The 22,708-nt window shown below is 41.4% G+C and overlaps 1 protein-coding gene across 1 annotated transcript in view; it reads left to right on the forward strand.

The window, feature by feature from the left end:
- Window positions 1-22,708, forward strand: part of ATG2A (autophagy related 2A) — a 100,438-nt gene that overhangs the window by 60,981 nt on the left and 16,749 nt on the right. The window contains exons 26-29 of the mRNA XM_018554315.1: window positions 1,198-1,274; window positions 2,640-2,810; window positions 21,593-21,736; window positions 21,847-22,041. Of these exons, the coding sequence (XP_018409817.1) occupies window positions 1,198-1,274; window positions 2,640-2,810; window positions 21,593-21,736; window positions 21,847-22,041 (587 nt within the window). The remainder of the gene's footprint in view (window positions 1-1,197; window positions 1,275-2,639; window positions 2,811-21,592; window positions 21,737-21,846; window positions 22,042-22,708) is intronic.

The following is a 22,708-nucleotide window of genomic DNA, read 5'->3' on the forward strand; positions in this document are numbered from 1 at the left end:
AGCGATATAGTTAGGTGAAAAAAAAAAATGAAATAAAAAAATAAAAAGGTGATTAAAAATTAAAAAATAATAAGAAACAAATTATTAAAAAAATAAGAAAATAATTATATGGCCCTGGCACTGAGGGCTGCAGAATCTCTGACCTGAAACTGCCGGATGCAACAAGTATTAGGTTCAATACAAATCTTTTACACCAAGTGCTATGTTGGTGTGTTGGAAGTGCATGCTGAGCTGCAGTCTTGGAGCACTTGTGGTTTAAGGCCCTTTGGTGATGGCATTTTGATCAAAAGTCCTCCTAACACTTTTGTATAATCTCTACTTTCATAGCATATACTGTATATTTATGGGTACAAGTTCTTCCAAGTGAAGGTGCTAAATGCACATGCACTTCTATTGTCCACCACATGAGTCATTTCTATTTATCATCCGAGTTACATAGTATATTGGGATGGGTTGAAAGATGGGAAGATATTTCAGCACCTGCTGTTCTCTATGAGACACTTCATGTCTATTGGTGAACTATTGCTCTATTGGTAGTATTTTTTTTCTGTAAGTAATCACTGTTACTTATTACTTGACCGTGACTTCACTGTTACTTGTAACTCTGACTAGCAGCTGAGTTTGTGTTTTTGGCTTTTCCCTTATTAACTGTTAGTAGCAGTCTGTAACAACACTTATGAAGCCCATGTGAATGTACACAGTGGAGTGCAGGTTCACAAGTATGTGCCCAGTGCAGCATAAATGCATACATAGGCATCAGACATGTAAAGTGGTGCATGCATAAATGCATACATAGGCATCAGACATGTATCTAGTGCTGCATAAATGCATACATAGGCATCAGACATGTATCTAGTGCTGCATAAATGCATACATAGGCATCAGATATGTATCTAGTCCTGCATAAATGCATACATAGGCATCAGACATGTATCTAGTCCTGCATAAATGCATACATAGGCATCAGACATGTATCTAGTCCTTCATAAATGCATACATAGGCATCAGATATGTATCTAGTTCTGCATAAATGCATACATAGGCATCAGACATGTATCTAGTCCTGCATAAATGCATACACTGGCATGAGATCATAGATGGCCATATTGATATAGGTATCGGAGATGCACACTGGGTTTCTTTTTAAAGGAGGTGTTGATTTAATTAAGCACTTACCAAGTTTTGGTGTGTTTCCAGATTATGTCTGTGTCTTGGATGTTGATCTCCTGGAGTTGGTCATCACAACATGGAAGGGGAACGCCTTGTCTAAATTGGTATGTATCCGAAGAACAGAAGAATAACCCAGACTAGGTCAGGGGCTGAGTTATACATCTTGCAAGTGGTAATCTTCCTTAAATTGTATCAGCCATCTTTACCTTGTTAGGAAAGACATTCTACAGTATCGTATTCAAACCTGGCCATAAAGTACCTCAGGGGTTTTTCAGTGATGTGGTTGATGGTATAAAGTATTAGATTTACTTGCGGCTGCAACCGCTATATATCTTAACAGCTCTCTGTTAACTTTTTTTAAGCTACGTGCTATGCCTGATAGTATGCCTAAGCTCATGCTTCATGCAGTCTAAATTTGAACCAGTTATCAATGGGCATTTGTAATAATCCACATTTCTACTCTTCATTTGTTATAATAATGCAGCAATACCTTTCAGGAGTTGCTTTTTTTTTTTTACTTGTATTCTGTCAGATCAGAAGTGTCAGGCTATAAACTCAGTGCTGATTACAGGCACTAAATAACTGTGAACTAACAAAGGTACTGTCAGGATAACATGAAAAAAAACTAAACCTTTTGTTGACTGATATTTGTGCGCTGCTCCGAGCAGTCTGGACAGAATGAGGGTTCCAACCATGAACTCAGGCAGGGAATGAGTCGGCCTCACCGGGGGTCTTACAGCCTGACAGCGGGCTAATACTTCTGCTGTCAGAAAGGTGGCACAGCCCAATAAAAGAACACGTGCCTATCACATGGAGGCAAAGCTCTAGAGATTCTTATAAATGTCTACTTTGGCTGGTCCTCTTAAAGCCCCAAACCTCTGCAGATCTACTCTGATTTAATCAGCCTCCAAATCAGGTATATTTTGCCAGGTAATAACCCGTAAAGAGTCTGACAACTGAGTCTGTAACAACAAAATATGTTTGTGCTATGCTAGTAAGATTAATGTTACCACACTATAGCAAAAATATTTTTTAAATTTAGTACTGTGTGCTGGTCAACTCCCTGATTTAAGACTTGTTTGCCCTTTGCTTCGTTTTCAGAGGGCAAGTAGAGCAGTGTGTGTGCCTGCAGATATTGGATTTGGTAATGACAACCTAACACAAGCATGTCAATAACATACATCCTGTTGACTTGTATTGCTTTGTGTTCGATCTTGATGCATACCACCCTTGTACTCAGGCTTTTACATTGCCCATAGAAGTTCTTAATTCTTCTGAGTAGTGTTCACTTACCTCCATTCCAGCAGTTTCAACTGATTTACAGCAAACATTATTTGGGAGTGTGTCTACAAGCTCTTACTCTAATATAAGAATATCTACTCTTATGTTTTATTTTATCTGAAGCTCTTTCTCTCACTTTGAACTTGTAAAAATGATTTAAGTCATTCATTTGTATTTTTTGCCTTCAGACTCAGCCTCTCTTTGAACTGCGCTGCTCCAACAACGTGCTTCACATTCACACCTGTGCAGATTCCTGTGCTATGCTTGTTAACCTTATCCAGTATGTGATGAACAATGGGGACCTGCACTGCCCCCCCATACCTGAGCCACCGACTGAGATTGCAGGACAGAAATTGCAGGTATTAGGTCTATGGCTAGATGCTTGTGTATGCAAACAGTGGCTTTCTAGTTCTTTAATTTGCTATCCTCTGCTTTTGTTTAATCTTAAATCTGTCTCAACTTTTCCAAAGACGACCTGTCATACAAATATGGGAACTACCATTGCTGAATTTTTAAGGTGTGAGCTCTGGGCTTGTTCTTATTCTTACTCCGATACTTGGTGAACTCACACAAAGAATAGGTATGCAACCAGTGAAGTCAGGACTCCCGAAATGCAATTTTGTTTTCTAGGTCATTGACTCACCAATGCACCTGCAAAGGCAAACCACTTCATGCAATAGATTGTTTTTTAATTGCCAGAATCTTGGCACAGGTGTAGATTTAGGTGCTGATACAACACTTGATAAGGTAGGTCCAGGTTTGCTGGAGTTAGTCAGTATTAGGAATTAGGATAAGGTTGATGGTTAAGTTATTTGGTAAGGTTGGGTTAAACTCCAGGCAAGCAGTGCAATACACACTTGAAACACATATATGGGCAATGTTAACATAACAAAGGATTTTTAATTAATCAGTAGCCACTTTTGTGATCCAGCCACCATGGCCCAGCAGCACAGTGAGTCCTCACACCTCCATTTCAACTATAGTAAGACCTGGACACACCTCCAACTTACTAATAGGATAGTAAAGGAAAAATATTCTGATGAAGTTATCCCTCTGCACACTGGGCTCTCTCCTCCAGTCACCAGTCTTAGGATAATTTGAGGTAATTACACTAGTTACATGAATTCCCACCTGCCTCTAGTTCAGCTTATAGAATTAGGTTTTGTGTAAGGATTAAATGCTTGGGTGCAGGTTAAGTGCTGAGTACTCATTTTTAGGGCAAGATTTTAGGGTTCATGCGAGGGCAGGTTTAAGTGTTAGGGTCAAGTTTACATGGTGGGAGTGTGTGGCCTGAGTGGGATCGATAGAGCAGAATCACGAGACTTGTGGTGCTATTAGTAGGGATACCAGTTCAGATACCAGTGCCGATACTTGGCATTTTAATGAGAACTACCAGGGTTGCAGAGGTTGCAGCTGGGACCTGGCTTTGGCGCTCCACCACTGTCCTGAAATCATTAGTCGATATTGTTTTAGAAAAACTGTCACATGACAAAAAAAAATGTATCAGTACTTGTATCTGTAAGTACTTGGGCTAGTATCAGTACTTGTACTTGCAAAACTGGTATTGGTGCATCCCTTTATATATGTTTATAAAAACAAAATCATACATTAAAACAGAGATGTACAAATCCTAGGAGCTCCTTGTGCTCTTTAAAAATAACAGCTGCCTCCTAACTTTTGAATTTTTCTCTAGTCTAGTCTTGGAGCTCGAAAAGTATCCGTACTTGTATTTGTACTTGTACCGAGTACGGTACTTGGTATCGGTGCATCCTTACTATTAGGGATAGATAAGAGAGCATCTAGGGGCTTATTTTTAGCTTGTTTTCCTTTCTGTCCTGCTGTTTCAATAACTTTTCTACGTTTTTGACGTGGAGGAAGTATCCAGATCACATTGGCTCGGTAAAGGTCAGTAAAGAAACCAGTGATACCCACTAGGATGCACAAAATGTTCCCACAAACACCACCAGCATGCTGGAGATGTGAACAGGCAGAAGGAACCATTCTACACATCTTCTGGTCCTGCCCTAGCCTCAGGGACTGTTGTGCCACAGGTCCACACTGTCTCGGAAAAAATACCGCTCATCTCTGCTCATTCACCTGGTTAACGCTGCCAGGGCCTGTATTCCACTATGCTGGAAAAGCTCCGGCCCACCCACGGTCACGATGTGGCTCGGTAAGGTGGACGAAACACGGGTAATGGAGGAGCTTACTGCGACTCTACACCATACTGACGACAAGTCCTGGAAAGCGTGCTTCTATTGGTTGGAATACCTCTACTCCCCAGAGTATGGTGCACTCATGGTAGAATAAGATATTGTGCCATACCTGTGAATATACGAAATCTAGAGGCCCCAGACATAATCTGACGCCTTAGTCTGAGTGCAGGAGCGTACGGATCAGATCAACACAGAAAACGGACGTCGTGTGAATAGGCCCGGAAGGAGGGAATCTTTGCGTGTAACAATGACTGATGGTCACCGCTCTCTTCAGGGAGATCACGAACTGAGTGATCAGCGGTATGTTATCGCTCAGTTCCCGTTCAATAGAGCTGATGTGTGACCGCTTCAGTGTCTCACATCGGCTTTAATTATGAGGATGCATGTATTTCGCTCTCCACATAATTCTCCTTTAAGGAAGCAATGTGTTTTCCTTCTTGGATTTTTCATGGATAAAAGTGTTGTCAAGTGCAGGTGAATCAGAAAACTATGATTAAATGACTCTATTAGAACGATCATTGTTGTGGACCTTACACGCAGTCGTGTTCTTTTATTGGAAGCGGCGTTCTGTCTTGAGAGCAAAGTTCTTCACAGCCAGAGTTTTGGGAGAGTTTCCCGATCTGAACAGGTGGTTATGCGATTTGGTGTTTGATTCTGTGTGGCCTGATTATGTGAATGTATCTTTTTAGTGTAGCGCAAGTATTCTTGCACATCCTTCACAACTATCTCCTTGTGGTTGACTTTTTAATAAATGTTATATTTGGAGAGTAACAGATTCTCTGTTGGATTAGAATTTGTATATCTTTTATATTGTGAACTTTTGTTCATTAAAGTCCTGTAATTTTCAGAGTATTAGATCCACTGCCAGCTGAAAATCCATGCATGTTTGACGTTAATGCAGAAATATAATCCACATGGATCAGCTACAAACAAGGTTATCTGTATCAGATCATTGTTCTTTGCTGACAATAATTTGGCACATACTAAGTAAGCACCAGAGCTTTCACTTTTTGAACACGGTAGAACTTTCGCTGCTAATATCTCTGCAATGATTTACTATTCATCACTGTGACAAGTTAAATTGTTTCAGGTGTTTAAAGTCATTATTGAGGGATTAGTTTTAGGTAGAGTAAATATAAACCCAATCACTAACATTTCATGTTACTATAATTGAAGTGGTTATTTTCAATTGTTCAGTCTTTATTGTAGACAGGAAGTGGCTGCAGGAGATCAGCAACACTGAGATGCAATAAGAGATGGAAAAAATAGTATTATGATACACGGTGCCTTAGCAATCTAAATGTCAACGATTTAATGTTTACATCTACCTTAAAGTGCATGTCATGTCACAAACGTATTTTCTAGTTTTGAATAGAATTAGGTGAGATAAGAGCTCCTGTTGGGTTTTACTGCTAACCTGAGCTCTGTTAGAGACTTATTTACTGACTTCGATAGTAATGAAAAGATTCCCAGGGGTACTAGCCTGCCTCTACTCTACTAATTGAAAGCATTTTTGTTTCTGTCTGTGTTTCTATTAGAGCAAACGTTGTTAGCAGGACAGTAACGGAGCCCCAGATAGCAGCAGAAACCTTTATTTCTGACTCTAACCAAAGCTGAGAATTTTGTTCGGTCACTTTAAAGCCTTGGTTCTCAACTGGTGGGTCGTGACCCAAAAGTGGGTCGTGATCCCGTGTTCAGTGGGTCGCCGCATGTCTTCCACTTTTCTAGGTGAGAGGCTTCTCAGCTTCCCCCTAAGGCCCCATTCACACTAAGCGACATACCTTTTGCAGCGGATCCGCGTGGCCGGGATAGTGCGACTTTCGGGGCGACGTTCCAGCGACGGTAGCGCGACCTTCTCCGTCGGGCTCCATTAGAAAAAAAGCAAAATCCGCAGAAAAAAGGGTCCTGTAGAAGCGACTTGCGACAATCGACATGGAGCTAAGACAGCTCCATTGAATAGCATTAGCGGCCAATTCTCGCGATATCGCGCGGCACAAATGCGCGATGTCGCGCCGGAAATTGCTTAGTGTGAATGGGGCCTAACGCAGCACTATCAATTCTTGCGCCAAGCAGACATTCATATGTTGCTCGGGCGCCAAGTGTCAGTTTAAGGTGTGGTGGGCTGGAGCTATGGCCGTTAGGGAGCTCCATCCATATATACATTGCTTACAGCTCCCTCACTTGTCCTGTAGAGGTGCCTGGACCGGAGTGACGTGACCTCTATAGGGTGCACAATGGGATTGTACAAGCAATGCACATATGGATGGAGCTCCATCACAGCATAGCAGCCCACACTGCATCCCAAGCTGAGGATCCACTTCAGTTCTCGTAAGGTACGGAGACTGGGGGGATCTTAAGAATTTTTTTTTTTTAATTAAGTTTTTTGGAGTGTGTATGTGTGTGTGAGAATTTGTGTGTGTCTGTCAGTGTTTTTGAGGGCCCGTTCACACTAGTACAGTGCGTTAATCAAACAGTCCTGTGCGATTAATGCACTGTACCATGCAATTGCACCTACTATGCACTCTGGTGTGGGAGGTGGGTTGTGTTGTCATTCATTTGAATGACCTGCCCCACAGTTCAATCGCCAGCACAGAAACGCACAGTACCAAAATGCCGTGCGTTGCATTGCAGTGCGACTTGGGTCGCAACTTAATGACCAAGGATAAAAGTGGGTCCTGAGGTTACACAGGTTGAGAACCACTGCTTTAAAGGTTACCTGCATTTGGGGCACGTTTAAATTGAAGCTAAGCATGAGTAGCTGTTATCTTTTCGTGTGGGCTTAGTTAATTTACTTGGTGTAAAAACGGTACACCACATGCTGTAGCATTAATTTCTGCCTAAAAATTGTTTGCAATTTTTTTTCTTCCACTGAAACCTCCGAAGGCTCCGTTCATACATAGCGGCAGCATTTTCCGCGTGGTTTTTCACACGGAAAACCGCGTGGAACAAAACCGTGCGGAATCCACCATAAAATCGTGCTTGTACTATTTTGCAGGACCGCAGCAAAAGTCTAATCAATGCACATTAAAATGCATTGTTTTTTTATGTTTAGAGCGGTTCCGTGCACATTTGTACGGCCGAATACGCACGGACAATCACTCCTGTGTGAATGGAGCCTAAAACATTCATGCTAGGTTTCAGAAACCCATAACATATTGAACTGTATACTCAGCACTTAAGACACTATGGGGGCTATTTATGGATATTCAATAGCTGTATATACCTTTTTGGTAAAACTTTTTATGGCTTTTCTATTCAATTTATAATGCATAATATATCTAGCATGTTCATATATTTTGTTCACCACGGTAGTTATGTTAGTTTGCTTTTTTTTTTTCAGTTTACCAGTTGTTACCAGTTTTTCAAGTACTTTTAGCTTTGTTTAACAATGTTTTGTTGAAATACATCACATCTATAAAGTGATGTCAGTGGATTTTGCAAAACAATTTGCACGATTCGTATGGCTCTATGATAGTGGTGACCCAAATTACTTCTAATACATCATCTCTCTTTTCCTGTTTTTGTTCTAGTCCTTGCAGCTGTGTTCGCTATTTTTTTTTGAAAGTACGCCATGTTTGTCCAGAGCTATAAAAGACAAGTCCACTTTTTTTTTTAGTATATTAATTATCTGCTTAAACCTTCAAAATTCTGGAAGAAAATAGTTGGCATACACGCTTCTAGAAAAGGACATGAAAATTTCAGTACCAAACACAGACATTTAAAATTGTAGTGGCCAATTAAATTACATTGGTGGTCTCTGTAGACAAGTGTTAAATCTTCCATTCCTCTCTCCTCAAGGAACACCCATAGGAACTGACCTATATGAAGTGAAACAAAAGACAAACCCCTAAAGATTTTCATATGACATCAGCCGCTTGTATTGCTGCTTATGCATTTTATCATCTTGTATTAGTTTGATTTGCCCCAGTTTGTGCGAGGTTCCCCTTCAAGCTTGCTTCACTTTAGATTCAGGTTTGTTAGTTTTCTACATGAAGGTCTCAAATCTCTCAGAACCCTGCTTGGACCTTTTAACATTTAACCTCAACTAACCTTTCCCAAACAGGGTTCCATGGAACTCTGGGATTCTTCCAAAGAATGCTAGGGGCTCCTCAAAGAGCATTTGCAAATTGATCTCTTGCCTACACAGACCACCAGTGTAAGGTGTCGTAACAATTTGCACTGTCTGTGTTTCTTTTCTGACCATAATTATTAGTAATTTCATTTCAGAATTATTACTGAAGATCATTTTGTCATAAAGGGTTTGTGTGTGTTTTATTATTTTATTTAAATTCTCTACAACCTACTGATCACACAAAGGTACCATGTGCTGTAGATATACTTTTTAGTGGGGGTTCCCTGAGACTTTAAAACCTTTTCAAGGATTCCTCCATAGCACAAAGGTTTAAAAAGACTGACCGAAACCCTAAAATAGTGCCCTAATGAACCCAAACATTTGACTCAACCTATGTCTTAACACTTAACCTTTATTCCTTTAAGTGACCCTGTTGTGGAATGTAAAATGGCATAAGAAATGTACCTGCAAGAGAACAGTGTAGATCCTTACCTTTCTTTTGCAGGTACAGCTCTTTGCTATGTTGAATGTTATCAACGGGGTCCCCCCCCCAAAAAAAAAAACCTAACCCTAATGTTACACAAAAATTTAAACTAAGCACCTAATCCCTGACCACCTAACACTAACCTAAATTAAGCCCCAAACGCAACAGTTTATTCCATTTACTGAACGTGTCCAAGGGCAGATGCATCAAATCCCCTTAGCTCTGTGTCTTTAAATACTGATCCACAAAACATGCTGTATAACCGACAATTTTGTTTTCTCTGTGTAATTTAGGAAGACGAAAGTAAAACCATTCTTCACTACATCCCTAATGTAATGTTTCCATTTGAGACCTAACCTGTTTAGTACCGTCCACGATTTAATCTCAGCCTTTATCCTGTTTTGTGTTCTGTTGCAGTAACAGAACCTCATGTAACCTTAGATAATAACAAGCTGTGTGTTAGGTGTCCGGATCAAGAGTACACTAACTCCCAAATTCCATACTGTGATGTTTTGCGGCCACAACCTCCTGTGTTTGGCACCAATAGTCCAAACACTTCCTTTCTAGCCATATAATTTAAGTTTTGTAAACACTCTGACATTTACAGCTCTCTGTTCTATGTATGAGGAATTACTTTCTATTACCGGTGAACTGCTGCAGCTCTGGCACAGATGTTATATCTTTTTTCAGTTAAAGCAGATATAAAAGACCCCGATTTATGCAGCACTGTAACTATTAACCCGTCATTAAATCTATTATTTAAATGCAAGCAGAGTAAGTGCCTGAATTTGACTTGGCATCAACCTCTTCCAGTCCCTGTACAGCAATGCCAAGTGGAAAGAGGAAGAAGCAGTTCAAGGAACCATTCAGTTAATGTGCTGGGTCCCAAGGGGTGTGACAACAAATGGGTCCCTATCACATTATCCATTTACATTTATCTAGTTAGACATGCTGATAGGAGGAGAAACAGAGTGAAACAGATGAACTCATAACTGTATTGCTTTAACTTCACTGTCCGTTCATGGGCTGGGGGTTGGCCCATGATGGCCTGGGCTCAGAGGAAGTGGGTTGTATGATGCTGGCCATCATTCTACCTGTAAGACTGAGGGTAACTAGTGGTGGAAAAGCAGCGCTATGGGAGACTTTAAATTTAAGCACATAAGTACTAGCCCTCTAATATCACTTTATGTGAGCTATGCCAATGGCATCATGTAAAATAAAATGTTTAGTGTTGATCATTCAATCCCTAAAATCATATATACACCACTAATGGTAATCGAATATCTATCTGTGTCCTGTTTTGGATTTATTTTAACTCCCTTCCGAAAGCTTGGGACAGGAAGTCTCCCCATTTTATCAGAGAGCAAACAATGACGCATGCTTTAACCTTTTCCTAGTTTTAATCCTGTACTACTTTATTTGCACTCTTCTCATGGTGACACCAGAACGGGAGGCAAATAGAAATCTTCTAAATGTGGATACAACCGCCTTTCAGCACTCTATAAAAAGAATATGGAGAAAAAAATGTAAATGGATAATGTGATAGGGGCCTATTTGTTGTCACACCCCTTGGGACCCAGCCTGGATAATTTTGTACCATGTCATCACCTGTCATCATGGCACAATGTGATGATCCAAAGCAATAAGTCACTCCCCTCATTAAAATCCTGGTCAGTGTTTGGAAATCCCAATAAAAAATTTATTGAACAGAAATTACTGGTCGGTGAGACATCAAACTGTAAAAAAAATATGTTTTTGGGAGAAGCTGTTCAGGCTTCCAAGATACAAGGGGAGGTCAGTGCCAAGATGCATGGAAGGGGATTTATCAAAACTGGAGCAGACAAATACTGGAGCAGCTGTGCATGGCAACCAATCAGCTTCTCTCTTTCATGCTCAAATCTTAACTGGACAAACAAGGGAGAAGCTGATTGGCTGCCATGCACAGCTGCTCCAAATTTTGTCTGCTCCAGTTTTGATAAATTCCCCCCATGGTGTTCTGCGTTTAGACTACTGGCCTGACGCCAACATAAACACTTGAACTTGGGAAGGTAAATGTAAGCAGGCTCAGAACTCATGAGAATTTAAACCCTTTAAGAAATGGCATCCTTATCTTTTAACTGTTAGGATGTTTAAAATGTTTGGATGAATGTGTTGTCAAAGTAGAAAACCCTGTTAAAGAGATTTATTTGTTAAAACTGTAAGAGATGTGTTTCTATAGCAACAAACAAAGATCCATCTATGTTTCTGCTTTTGCATTTTAGTAGGAAATTGGTTGGTTTATACCAACGATAACTATTGTACAGAGCATTGCTGCACAGTCAGATAACAATAGATCATTGTCTTTTCAAGATATGTTTTGGAAATTGGAGTGTGTGCTACTAATATGCTTTAATGTGCTACTAACAATAATAGTAGTGGCTCATCTTAGGCCATGGACTTTGCAGGCGATAGTGATTGTCAACTGTGCAAGACATTTTTGGCAAGTAAAAAGCCTGCCCTAGCATGAAGATCTTCTCCTGTCTCTTCTGTATTTGGTGGGGGGACGCCTGATAGAATTTGCGGAGACGTGGGAAACTCAAATTTCAGAATATACTTTCATCTTCATCCTCCTCGGTTCTTTGCGTTCCCGGCACCCCATGTCTCTGCAGTATCGGGCAAACCTATTTTCTGTCTGTTGGATCCTGGTGGTGTTATTTCTGTTCCTTTGGCAGAACATCTTTAAGGTTTTTACTCCAACCTGTTTTTGGTTACCAAACCCAACGGCGCATGTTTACACCATGTTGATTGAGCTGCATTTTTCTGCACACCACCGCACGTGTATGGTGTAAATGGGGCACAGTGTCTACCCCATACATATACAGTGGTGTGCAGAAAAGTGAAGCTGAAAAGACATGGTGTGATCCTTTAATGGAGAAGGATTTGGGGGTCATTGTAGACCACAAACTGAAAGGTAGTTTGCAGTGCCAGGCTGCTGTAAACAAAGCTAGCAGGGTCTTGTCCTGTATTAAAAAGGGGATGTATTGCAGGGACAAGTCTATAATTTTGCCACTTTATAGATCATTGGTTCGACCTCATCTGGAGTACGCGGTCCAGTTCTGGTCACCAGTACTAAGAAAAGATGTCCTTGAGTTGGAAAAAGTCCAGCGAAGGGCAACCAAACTAATTAGGGGTATGGAGGACCAGAGCTACGAGACGAGGCTACTAAATTTAAACATGTTCACATTAGAGGTGAGGAGATTAAGGGGGGATATGATTTCCATGTACAAAATGTTTAATGGTGGTAGCAACATTAGCGATAAACTGTTTAAAATTAACTCCGTTACAAAAACTAGAGGCCATCACCTAAAATTGATGGAAAAAAAATTCCAGCACAAGGGGCGAAGGGGGTTCTTCACAGTAAGATCAGTTAGGGTCTGGAACTCACTGCCACAGGCGGTGATTTCAGCAAATAATGTGGAATTGTTCAAGAAACTTTTGGACGATTTCTTAAGGGACCGTAATATACAGGGGTACGGGTACTCCTAGAATGAGATCCTAATAGGTTGGACTTGATGGACTAATGTCTTTATTCAACCCCAAATACTATGTAACTATGAACAAGCCCTTAGTTGTGTGATGACCACATCTCTTAATGCAAGCATTTTTTGGGCACATTTCCTATGCTGGCTTACAATACAGGATCTCTGAGCTCTAAACGTCCAGTTTGTTGTACTCTTTATAGCTCACTGGTCATGTTTAATGGTCAGACCTTCTTGTGTGTTGGTAAAGGCTTGATCAAATAATGAAGTTGGGATACGTGTATACTAATGTTTGACTGTATTTTCATTGTATTTGCTTTGGAGTTATTTGTGTTTGCTCTGGGTCAGTGTATTTATAATTAATCTCTATTGTGAATGTTGGTTCAGTGAGCTGTAATGCTTTTCATTTTCTCTACTGTGATTGCATGTTTGGCATACTGTGAAGTGTGTACTTTGTGTTGAATGCTGGATCATCTGTTTTGGTGCATTTCATTCACGTTAACTTCTGTTCAGTAAACTGTTCATGTGTTTTAAGGGCTACACCATAAACAGTGCGTACCAGAGCGGTCAGCTGCTGGAACGCACTGTATCGCATCCCGACCGGCTTTCTGCATTCAGGGGCGGGAGGGGACCACGCCTCCAGCCCGCAGTGCAATCACCTGCACCAAACATGTGGCACATCAGTGCCTGCATTCCCATCCAGTGTGATCTGAAAAAATAGTGCTGATAGATCGCCCTAGACCGGAACACAGGCATTGTTTTGCCACGCGTTCTGGTGTGGGCGATCACACTGCAGGCGGGGGGGCGTGTCTGCGGTGCCATTGACTTCAATGCACCACCACGCCCACTCCCACCCCTGAATGCAGGAAGCCGGCCGGGATGCGGTGCAGTGCGTTCCAGCAGCTCACCGCTCTGAAATGCACTGTTTATGGTGTGAACAAGCCCTTAGAACAAAAATGAATTGACCCAGGGCTTGTGCAGTCCAAATTCCAGCATGTGCATAACTTGGAAGCTGTTGTTTGACTTAGTGAATGACAAACTGAACTTTTCTTACTTGTTCCCTTTTGGTCAGTTACAGTGTATGTAAAACCTAACAATGATCTTCTGTTACTAGTTTCCTATTGGTCTGTTATATGCACCATTGAAAGTGTTTTAAATGTGTTTGATAATTGCAAAACAATATATTTTGATCCTGCCAGAAATATAGCAGGCTGATGACTTTCTGTGCTCTGTTATCAAAAAGCATTGTTCCCAGCTCTCTGTGAACTACTAAACGTCTCCTCCTATGTTATTGAGGTGAGGGCAGCAGGTGTTCTGTAGTTCTTATTCATGTACTAGGATGACTTTGCTGCTCCTTTATGCGTACATTGCAGAACAGTGAGTGAACGTTGTTATCCTAAGACAGGAAGTGTGTTATTGGCAGGATCAACAAGTGAAGTTAAAAGAGAACTATGGGGTAAGTGTTTTTTCCCTAAGGGTCATGGGAGGACATAAACTAGTATCCTCCCATGACCCAAAGCTCAGCATATAGTGAGCTATAGCTCGCGTTATACTGAGACCGCCGCAGCCGGGACGGATCCGGACATTACTGTCGAGATCCACCCAGCTGCGTGAGTGACAGCTTGCTCTACCTATCTAGAGGCAGAGCCAGCTGTACCCTCCTCCACACCCTGTCCATTCCTCCAGTCAGCGCTGGAGGATCAAATGTAAAGCAAATATGTTGCGCTCGGTCTATGTGAACCAACTGCACACTAAAGTGTTAATAAACAAATCTGTGTAAAAATTACAACAATCCGTGTGAAAAAATTGATTCAATTTTTGATTCTAATTCTGAAGGTTCCAGTGTTGATTTTTATTATTCTTATTATGTTTGTGTGTTGAACCTTTTAGTCATATGTAAATAATCCACTTGAATCAATTTTTTCACACGGATTGTTGTAATTTTTACACAGATTTGTTTATTAACACTTTAGTGTGCAGTTGGTTCACATAGACCGAGCGCAACATATTTGCTTTACATTTGTTCACCTATACACATTGTTGCGGCTGGTCTAATCAGGTAGTTAGGCACGCATTCCCAGCGCAGTGATTTCTGTGATATATAGCGCTGGAGGATCGGAGTGGGGAGGGGAAAAATCCCTGCAGGGAGGCGTGACTGAGAGTTGCAATGACTCTCTGCAGGGAGATTATCGAGAAGTGAGCGAGCGACGGTATGTGTTCGCTCGCTTCTAAATCTATTGAGCAGATGTGTGACAGTTTCATTGTCACACACCCACTCGAACTATGAGGATGAGTGATTTTCACTCGCCTCATACTTCTCCTTTAAAGAAAACCTTTCTTGGCAGACGAGAAGCCTTCCATTGCTAGATCTCATTCTACAACTGCTAGCTGCCTGACTGTCAAGCTGACACTGCGGCTTCAATACTTTGGGTCAATGACCAGGAAAAAGTTTTCAGAAAAAGGCTTCTGACATTTCTCCAACTTTCCTGCTTTGCATACTTGTTCCAGGTCAGTGACAATAAAAGTACTGAAGTCAGAGGCTCAGCGTGACTACCCAGGAATTAACATATTTAAGGGAAGGGCAGCAATGGCAGCTCCCATCTCTTTCTCAGACAAGGTGTACTTTAAAGGAGAACTATGAGGCGAGTGCTTTTCACTCACCTCATAGTTCTAGCCGACCTGTGACAATGAGACTGTCACAGGTCGGCTCAGTAGATCGGGAGGTGAGCGAACACATACCGGTGTTCACTCACTTCTCTATCCTGTCACGGCTCTCTGCCGTGACCGGGGAAGGACTGGATTCCCCCCTCCCTGCTCCGATCCTCCAGCGCTGTCTGGCGGAACGGACGGGGCAGGGGGCGGGTACAGCTGACTCAGCCTCTAGATAGGCAGAGCCAGCTGTCACTCACGCAGCTGGGCGTTTTCAAACATAATTGTCGGGGTCCGCTTCAACTGCGGTGTCTCAGTATACCGCGAGCTGTAGCTCGCGGTATACTGAGCTTAGGGTGATGGGAGGACGCTAGTTTGTGTCCTCCCGTTACCCTAAGGAGAACTATGGGGAAAAGCCCTAACCCCATAGTTCTCCTTTAAAGGTAATATGCCTCTGCCTGAAGTTCAGCTCTAATTTGTAACTTTTTGTCTTTGTAATATGTTTCAGGATAATTTAGTTTTAAATGAACAGCAGAGAAATGTAGCAATGCATCACCCAGTTATTGCAGGAGACACTTTAACCATTGTCATTCTATTTGGACAGCATTCACTCCACCCCATGGCAAATTTATATAAATCCAAGATACTGTGTGGAATATATAAAAAGATATATTTGTGAATTAAGTTTATAGGATATGGGGTTCTTTATTGAAGCTAGCTGTGGCATTGATAGGCGTAGTCTTTGACCTTTGTCGATAATCAATGCCAATAGGGTGCAGGTATTGTGATTCTTAAAAGGCAGATCTTTAATTTTTTTGCTACTGGAAATAATCACTGACTTTTGATGATGTCATACAATTATAATCCGTACTGGGAATGATCAGTGTTTCATGGTGATGTCATGGTAGTAAAATCTCAAACACCTGTCTTCATTTAAAATTCTTTTGCTCTGCCAAGTGGTTTTATTCCTGTCTGTACCACAAGGGAAGGCCTGAGAATAATAACTAGCTGCAAATCGTCTGTCAGCCATTGCTTACAATTACTTTTAACAAGCAACATCTCACATTCAGAGATGACACAGTGCGGTAGTGGAAATGATATATTGAGTGCTATAATTTTACACACCGTCTAATGCATGTGGACAGTGACTGCAGTGTATTCATCCTCTAAGTTTCTAAGACATATAGCTGCCTGGATAGCTGAAGCAGGATCTATAATAAAACGTAAAAACCTTTCATAGAATCACTAATTTTAAAGAGAAATGTTAATATTCTCTATTCTTTCTTTAATATTGGGCATAGATGGTAAAGTCTACATTTTATGGTATCCATACTATATTTTGCATTCATGGTAGTTTGGATTATTATTTCCAGAAATAGGCATTTTACTTATCAGTAGGGATGCACCGATACTAGTATTGGCATCGGTGCTGATACCGAGTATTTAGGTGAGTACTCGTACTAGCTCAAATGCTCCGATGCCTAGCCCAAAACCCGATCTTCCGGTATCAGGAAGCCGGGCAGCGAGTCATTACACGCTGCCCGGCCTCCTGATTGGCCGGGAAGCCGGCTCCATGCTTCCTCAGCCGGGCAGCGTGTAATGACTTGTCGCCTAGATTCCTGATTGGTCAGAAAGCCAGTCAGGAAGCCAGGCGGCGAGTCATTACATGGCGCCCAGCTTCCTGATTGGCCAGAAAGCCGGATTAATGGTCCCTCGCCATTAACCCAGAGGAGGAGCATGGAGCCAGCTTTCTGGCCAATCAGGTCCTTAATGGGACTTCCAGTATGGGTATCCGGTATCGGCGAGTATTGAATACAAAATTATCGGTACTCAATACCGAAAAGCCGGTGCATCCCTACTTATTAGTGACCCTTGTATGTCTCTATACAGCTCTCCACCCCTGTCAGTCGCTAAACTCACACTTGGTACATAAGAGTGTGGGGAGATGAGAAAGGCTGCAGAGGCATACACAGTCTGTGAAGGGAAGTGAGCTACCCTATGAGTTTCTTTATTTTTTAGTTTACTAGCCTCCTGTATGACAGGCCCCAAATTCATAAAGTAAAACAAACAAATGTCCTTTCCTTGTCCTAAGAGACCTGGAGTCTCCTTCATTTGTACCCCAAGCAATCCTCCCAGACCCTGCAACTCACAGTGAGAGGTTTTAAGCAGCAGAGGCACAGCTGTTAATCCAGAAAGCAGGGGGCAGGGCCAGATGCTGGTTTACAGGCTTGTAAATGCAGAAGCCCTCAGCTGCTCCCCTGGATTCTACTAAAACCCACTGGAAAAAAATTAACACAAATGATGCAAGTGATAAACTGGTATTTAAAAAGAATGTGGTGTCAGTTATAGGTATATCTAATCATTCAAGTGGCAGCAATCTTGGGGTTGGCCGCCTAAGTGCATCCAAAGCTTTATGTACCAGTTTGATTTCCACTTGTTACATACAAATTTATATCAAGCAATTTTGATGTGAATTAACAGTTGTGGTAACAGATATTGTACAGGGAAAGGAGCTCAGGAAAAATATTGATCTGGTGTGCTGGAATCCTGCACTGGCTTTTCATGGCTCTGTTTTTATGGTCAGTTTTTGCCTATATGGCTCTTGTGCAGTATATTCTAAACCTTGCACACAGTGAAGGAAGGGTCTCCTAACAGTCTGATTTTAGAAATCATTACAGGGGGTTTATATCAAGTGCCAATTTGTAAGATATTTGTATGACCACAAATGCCAAATAAGCAGGAGGAAAGAATCTCAAAGGTTTCGGAACTAGCATAAACACCATCTTTCCTTACAGTGTATTTCCACTTTTGCAGTCAGATTTGAGAAAACACCATTATATTTTATGTATTCCCATTCACACAACTAGGCATACTAGTATCAGTATCGGTGCCGATGCCGAGTATTTGGGCAAGTACTCTTACTTGCCCAAATGCTCCGATGCCTAGCTCGATAGCTTCTGGTATCTGGAAGCCAGGCAGCAAGTCATTACACGCTGCCCGGCTTCCTGATTGGCCAGCTTCTCGACCAATCAGAAAGCTGTGCAATGAGTCATTACATGGCGCTGGCTTCCTGACTGTCCAGAAAGCTGGTGCACGGCGATAGCTTCCCTGCTTATCAGGAAGCCAGGTGGCGAGTCATTACACGCTGCCTGACTTTCTTAATGTGACTTTCAGTATCAGCAGGTCCCAAAAAAAATATCGGTACTCGATACAGAAAAACCTGTATCGGTGCATACACACAACATACCTAAAAATATATATATTTTTTTAAAGAAAACATTTCTACCTTATAGTTGTCTCTGTGGAGCAGGCCCTTGGTCAGTCTGCAAGCTTCTCTGTACAGTTTCAAGGTGACAGAAAACCCTGGCTGTCCCCATAAAAAGACAATGGATGCTCTGAGTTTCTCCCTCATTAAAATACAATGCTTTTAGATCGTTAACCCTTTGTTAGGACAGACAGTGTTCAAATCTAGTTTAAAACTGATAATGAGATCTGCCAGCACAGTACAGACGGGGTTAAAAACTTTTCTTTCAGAAAGCGCAACTAAAATAGTAAGCAGACATTTTTTAACAAATATAAAATGGATGTTCTCCATATTTGGCTGTGAAATCTGCACGCAGGCCATTAGCCATTATGTATGCCTATCTCCTCAACCACACCACCAGCACTTGACTGACTTTTTCCGGGTCTGGCACTGTGATTATTCTGTAATGTGCACAGTACGCACTTTCCAAGTGGAAGTTCAGGGAAGCGGTGCAGACAGTGACACAGTAACAGAGATGTTACAAAGGGGAAATGGTGCATGCTTGGGACCGAAGTGAAGCAAGCTACTTAGTGTTCCTCATTGTGTGTAATTAGAGGGAACTGATTGTTTAATACATTTCAACTATATTCATTTTTATGGCTTCAATATACCTCCTTTGTGTCCTCTGGCATTCTTAAATGGTAAATCACATGTTTTGAGCTTCTTCCTGATTTTTTTTTTTTTAGGTAGCAGGACTTCCTCTGATTCAGATTTTGATCAAGAGAGAGCAGAATGAAATGTTGGGAAAATAAAAAGGTCCCTCTGGGATGGAAAAGGGAGGTTGATCTTTTTCACTTGTGGAGGAAATTCCTGATAAACGGAATAACTGACAATGTGTGACCTTAACTAAGAGGCTTAGGGAAATTGTGTTTCCAGTTTTAAAGAGCCAGTAAAAACATATTTACACCATTTACTATATTATAAAGCAAAGTACCTCCCACGCCTTGCTTCTTCATTAAACCTGAACTCCAGGCAGATAAAAAGGTACATTTTACTGCAGTTCTATAATAATTTAATGTATTTTTTTAAACACAAGCAGTGTAAGTACCTGTATTTGACTTAGTATTAGCCAATTGCAGTGCTTGTACAGCCAGGATCAGACTGGGGGAGGGAGAAGCAGCACAAAGAACCAGTCATTTGTTTTGCAGTGGAAAGAAAAAAAGTGACAGAGTTGAGCCTGCTTCTTCTCATTTCACTGTCCAGTCACAGGGTGGTTTTGGGGAGGAGACCAGTTAGTGTTACTGAACAGTAGACAAGAAGATCAGGTCTCCTCCTCTGCCAGACAGGGCTGTGCTGTGTAGCAAAGCTGTGTAAATATCATAACTGAATGGACAGAAATACAAATTATTTGGCAGGTAAAACATACAAACACAACCCTCCTGAGAGCCCAGGACCTGTGCAGCAGGGAGCCTGGCAGATGCTTCACCTGGCTGAGCATACAAAGGTGCTGAGAGTCAGGTTTGCCATGTATCCATTCCAGTGGTAATAAGCAGGGAGTATGTGTGTAGGAGCTACTCCCTCCGAGACCCATAGCTGGGGGCTGCTCATTCTGTGCCGCCTGCTGCTTTGGGCTGCCAGTGCCGCAGCTCTGGAAGTGTGTGAAAACACTGCATCCCCGATCCAGCTGGCAAATCTGAGACAGTTGGCCGTGGAGCGCACTGCAGGTACCTCCTCATCATCACTGCCAACACATCGTAAACTAATTTCATCCATAATACCCAAGTATATATTCAAACTGCAAGAATGTAAATCAGTAGCCAATGTTCCTTAAAGATTACAGCTGGCACCTCATTGTTGAGAATTTCTCTAGTTGTTGATAATGGAGCTGGCTCCTAAAATAAATTCTGCTGGCTCCTGGATTGGCCAGACTAGCTCCTGAATTCCATATTAATTTGCCCACCCCTGATCTAAATAATACTTTGCATGGATGATTCCAGTCCATCTAACTGAACACATCACAGGGTAATAGTCCACTATGTCTTTCCAGCTCAAAAATAGAGCTCTTTCCAGAAGATACTGTTGATCCAATCGAGCTGTCGCTACAAATGAATTAATGTGGTGGAGACAACTCAGAAGGTAACGGACTTGATTGCGCAACAAAGCACAAAAAAATGTAAAAAAACCAAGCCTTCCAGTGTCTAAAGATTTTATGGAGTGTGGACATCTTGGACTGATCTATGATTTATGGTGCTGGATGACGTTCCAAGAAAGAAAAGAGGAGGGGAAAGAATTGTATCCCTCAAGAAATGGGAGATCTGGTGGATTAGCAAATTGGCGTCTCTTTATCCAAACGGATTAAACATAGATTGTGACCTGTGCTTGTTTATGTAAGGTTGTTCATTTTAGTTCTGGCTTTATGATTTTCAGCTTTTTGGATACATGCGACTTTGTGCATATTTTTCATAATGAATTACAATGTTGGTAATTTGATCAACAGTATCTTCTTTTGGAGAGTGTTAGATTTTTGTGCTGGAAAGACACACTGCATTCTATGCGGCATATTGGTTTCTAGCCCCTGTTCAGATTCCGCTTCCAACTGGAAAGGTGCCTGTTCTTTGGCACAAACCGACCTTGACATACATGTGTGTGTCCTAACACTTGGTCTCTTTTAGTCCCACTTGGTGTCTTAGCAGCAGCGCTTAACACCATAGACCTGGCCTTTACACCGATCTCAGGGTGTTCCACACAGAAGCCCTGCCTGATTGCAGTTTCTCGGTGTTGCCACATTTTCACTTTGATGGACAACATTTCTGTTTGAACATTTGCTTTGCCTGTATAAAAAGTTTACTACTTGTACATATCTTGCCTGTTAGTCTTACAACTGTAGCAGATTACTGTTTGGCTGCTACTTTTTTTCATATATATCTATATATCCAGACATATTTTTCTGTGTTTCAGCCTCCAGAAGGTCCATCTTCACTACCTCCATGTTTGCCTGCCGAGACTGCTCAAATCAACCAGGGAGACTTAACTGATGCTCTTATAGATACAGGAAGGAGTAGCAGAGAGCACTCAGAATCCGGTATGTTACAACCAGATGCAGTTTCTGTGCTGTGTATATGGATTTAGGTGTCAGATGCATATATCTTGTGTGTCAGATATATAATATATGTTCATTTATTGTTAAAGGTGAACCTCTTTTCCGTCAAAAGTCCCCAGTGTCTGTATACCTCTTCCCTGAGGAAGCAACATTAGGAAACAGAAATGAGACCACCACCCCATCTCCTCCACCCCCTGATTCACGGGTTTCACAGGAAAGTCTTGCAAGTTCAGACACAAGTGGAGATAGTGAGTTGACAGACACTGATGATTTCTGTATCCTTGATGCACCTGGGATCGGAGTGCCGGTAAGTGTCAGAGTGCAGTCTAGTTGATTTTGCCTAAATATATCTAGAAAACCAGAAAGCAAATGCCTGATACAACCCTTCTGTCCAGTTTTAAACAAAACTAAGCTGTTGCCCCAGGCTGCTTTCTGCTTTAACTGTAAGTACTTGAGGATTTTCAACGTAAAAGATATTTAAAAAAAAAACATGAGCTCCTCTCTCCCATCGCTGCTCCCACTGCTGCTATTGGCAATTACTGGCTGTTAAAATGACAGCTGGTAATTTGTATAACCCTGCAGGAGCGACTGTCAACATGCAGCCACTTCTTTGTAAAATGACACTTGCAGATTGCCTGCTAGTCATTGAGTAAATACAATGTAACAGTACTTTGTTTTATTGTATTTTCTATCATTCGATCTGTATATGACATCATAACATGTATTCCTATTTAACCCCTTATTAACCCTTAGCTAACTCTATTTAGCCATATTTAACGCTCTTCCCCCCTCTTCTCCCTTTAGTTACATATTTTCTGTTGCTTTTTTTTTTTCTTTTGTTAATTTTTTTTCGTTTTCATTAATTTTGGGGTTTTGTTTAGTGTCTCATAACAAGAAAAGGCACATTTAAAAATAAATAAATCTTTTTTTTGTTTTTTACCAGAATCATAATTTTAGTGTAACTTTAAACGGCA

This window comes from Nanorana parkeri, unplaced genomic scaffold (genome assembly GCF_000935625.1).
Source record: "Nanorana parkeri isolate BGI_ZX_2015 unplaced genomic scaffold, ASM93562v1 scaffold153, whole genome shotgun sequence".
Lineage (NCBI taxonomy): Eukaryota > Metazoa > Chordata > Amphibia > Anura > Dicroglossidae > Nanorana > Nanorana parkeri.